This window comes from Antrostomus carolinensis, unplaced genomic scaffold (assembly GCF_000700745.2).
Source record: "Antrostomus carolinensis isolate BGI_N321 unplaced genomic scaffold, ASM70074v2 scaffold16120, whole genome shotgun sequence".
Taxonomy (NCBI): Eukaryota; Metazoa; Chordata; class Aves; order Caprimulgiformes; family Caprimulgidae; genus Antrostomus; species Antrostomus carolinensis.
Window position 1 is genome coordinate 7,172 of NW_010286592.1, and position 3,565 is coordinate 10,736.

The following is a 3,565-nucleotide window of genomic DNA, read 5'->3' on the forward strand; positions in this document are numbered from 1 at the left end:
TTATGACAACCAAAATTAAACTATTTTAAAACATAAACTTGAGTATGTGGGGGTTTTATTTCACTTAATTCCATCTATTAACCTATTCTGCAGCCAGTGAGAGGTATTTTATAAAGAAAGCCCTGGTTATGTTGCATCAAAGCTTAAAAACTTTATAAACTCTAAGAAGAAAGACTGTCCAAAGAGCTGCTGAATTCCTTGTGGAACCTCCCTCCTCACCCTTCTTATAGGCAACAGTGAACTTGAACGAGCTATTAAACTCACACATAATTGATTTTTCTAGGGTTTAAATAGCAAACAGCACTGAAGAGACTTATGAGTTAGTAGTTAGTCAAATGAATTACAAGGTAAATATTAACTTACTAAGCTCACTAAGACTTGCAGGCACAAGCTACAGATGAACTAAAGGTATTTTTCCAGCTTCACATTTTCTCTCATCTTAAATATATGGCTGAATTACTTCAGTTTGTTTCTATTCTGATATACCAACATAGTGCTTGGTATGGAGATATTTCAGAGGTTATGTCCCAACTTTTCTTTTTCAGCCCTCTGGCTGAGTTGATTTAATAGTAAGATATACAAAGAACAAATCAGTTTTGGAACCTGATAGATGGAACTATGATGATGGAATAAAAACAACAGTTCCCTTTATAAAGAAAAACTGGATACCACCAATGATTAAAATCCTGATGTAACTCAGGATTATTTTGCAGAGCTTTACAGAAGTGTACTTCCTCCTTCCCTGTAGCTAGAATTAAAATAAATAAATACAAAATAAATCTAAGCATGCACATTTTCTTTATTTTAAAATGTTTCATACTCCATATGGATTCTTGAAGAGATGAATTTGTACTTTATTTTGGCAATTATTTTTTTAGATAATTTGTTCAAGACTACTTAAGCCTCACTCTGCAACCTGATTTTTTTAGAGTTGTGGCCGAGCAAACTGTCAAATACTTATCCATGTCCTTATTTGTATCCTGGGGCTACTGTAACTTTCTCCGACTGCTGAAAGTAATAAAGAGCTGAAAACAAACAGAGGCTGCTTCTGCCCAGATTTTCTTTACTCCAATAGTTTTGTTCTATTGACAAGAGAGAGAGAGAGAGAGAGAGAGAGAACTGCAACAGGAATGCTTCTGTCCAAAAATTCACCTCTGCATTGCAATCACTTTCTAAAATAGTAATTTCTACATCTAGAAAATTAGCAGTTGGCTATGGCAGGTCCATGTGCAGCCAGAGAGGCTAATAATCCCATATCTGTTGTGAAAACCTGAATAATACTCCATTGCTTTCTATTTAGAAAATTGGTAAAAAATTAGTACTGTTGAAAGTTCCATGTTATTAGATTGGCAAAACCATTACGTGAAAGTCAAAAGTCAGTAGGGCTTTTTTGGAATGGAGAGGTGGAAGAGAGTGCTTTGTTCTGGTAATCACAGTGAATGGGAGCAGTTAAGTACAAAGAAGCGTGCAACATAATCCCAAATGGAAAACACAATTTAGCATGATGTAGTTACATGAGACTGTAATAATAATAAGACATTACAGCAATTATTTAGAAACAAGAAACAGAGAAATGACATTTATTAAAATGAATGAGACGCAATCTCAGACTAAACAGCAAAACCTGATGAAATTCCATCAAGCACTGAGCTGCAGAAGATGAAATTAAAATGAAGACCCTGACCTAGGGGAGGACCACGCACTAGAGGGCAGTCTAGACCTTCCGCTGGCTGGGCTAGACCCACCATCGCAGCTGCAGCCCCACTCTCAACAGAAGCAAGAACAGAACCAACCGTCCACGTTCTTAACAACTTGTCACCACACACTTGAAAGCATTTGCAAGAGCAAGAGTGCAACTCTTATTAAAATGACACTTCTCACTACACCAATCATTCCTAATAATTTAACTTTTGTTTAAGAGCCCTATCTGCATTCACTACCATCTCACGCGGATTCTGTAGTTTCCCTCCAACAAAGAAGTCTCAAAACACCTTTTGAAGGATACTCTTACTGTCCATTATGAGGGGAAAGTTAAGCACAGAGTAGTGATGAAACACATCAAATCCAGGGACAAGATCAGACATGTCCTCAAATCTAACTAAATATTTATTACATAAAACTTTGTCAATGAACTAGAATAAATAATTTACTCATGTTTGTTAGTGTGTAAGAAAATAAATCAGCAGTTTCAGGCCAACCGATGAGTAAAGCCAAATAGCAAAGAAAGCTCATACACAGACAGGTAAATAGAACTATTTTCATAGATTTATTTGAAAAATACTTACAAAAGCAAGTATGTTTGACACTAAAATAGTTAAACTTATTCTGTGTTTACATTGGTGTAATTAAGCGTGCAGCATTAACAGTCTTTTCTGTTTGAAGCATTGTTAGTTTGCCTTAAGGAAGTGGGGAAAATTCTAGTTTACTGATGAACGTCTCCCTGCCACTTCCTCAGCAGCAACTACAGCTGTGATCTCTGCCCGAGATCTCAGCATATTGAAAACTGGGTTTGCTTTACTAACTGCCAGCCTGCCAAGTGCAGATTTACTGGAACCTGGAAGGTGGGTCAGTTTTTTTTTCCCTAGAAGGGAACAGGAGAGAAGGAGAAGAAAACAAAAGGATTGGGTTTTTTTATGTGCAGAATTTACCAAAGCTACATTTAATGAAAAAAGGTCCTTAAAAATGTCCTTTTGTTAGTGGCCGTATTCCTTCAAAACATGTTTTTTTTCCCTAGGAGGGAACAGGAGAGAAGAAGGAGAAGAAAACAAAAGGATTGGGTTTTTTATGTGCAGAATTTACCAAAGCTACATTTAATGAAAAAAGGTCCTTAAAAATGTCCTTTTGTTAGTGGCCGTATTCCTTCAAAACATGCACGTACTTCTGAACTTACCCGTAAACCAACGCCCCTGAAGCTTCCCATTCCTATAGCACTTGTTGCTAGGAGAGGCCAGGACTAGAATAACCAAGAATCCCCATCCAGACAGCAGTTCAGTAGTGTCAGAAATAAAATACAGTGCAATTAGTTTCCACATACTGTATAGCTACATTTTAAGACAAAACTGGCACAGGTACTGATTGAAAGTTTGCTGTCTCCATGTAATCCATGCTCTGGCAACAGCTACAGACTGTTCACAGAGCGGTTTATTAGGGCCCATGGAGTGGACGGGATCTCACCAGCCATTATTTTGCATGGTGCCAGTAGCTGCTGACATATTTCTGTGTGCCTCCGAAGCAGAAGAAAAAGTCCCATCCATAACATGCATTGGCAGCATTCGCCTTCTGCCAGGCTGAGGGGTGTAGCTGTTCTGTCGCCAGTCTTCTTCTGGGGGCACATCAACTCTCCTTGGACCCGGGGCCTTGATGGAAGAAGGGGGCACAGGACAACCTTGAGAGGCACCGGGATCCCAAGAAGGCTCTCGCGGTATTCGTAAAGTGCTGTAGTCTGTACTGGCTGGCAGCCTGCAACTGATGGCATAAGATTCACGCATGTGATGTTGTGACGGCTGCTGGAGGAAGCCTTCCTGTAAACTCTTGCCTGGCTGGCCAGCATGTTTTCCCCAGAGCG

At 39.0% G+C, this 3,565-nt stretch overlaps 1 protein-coding gene across 1 annotated transcript in view; it reads right to left on the reverse strand.

The window, feature by feature from the left end:
* Window positions 1-3,170: 3,170 nt before the first annotated feature.
* USP54 (ubiquitin specific peptidase 54) overlaps window positions 3,171-3,565 on the reverse strand; it is a 52,321-nt gene continuing 51,926 nt past the window's right edge. The window contains 2 exon segments of the mRNA XM_029087147.1: window positions 3,171-3,563; window position 3,565. The exon segment at window position 3,565 is cut by the window's right edge and continues 214 nt beyond it. Of these exon segments, the coding sequence (XP_028942980.1) occupies window positions 3,171-3,563; window position 3,565 (394 nt within the window).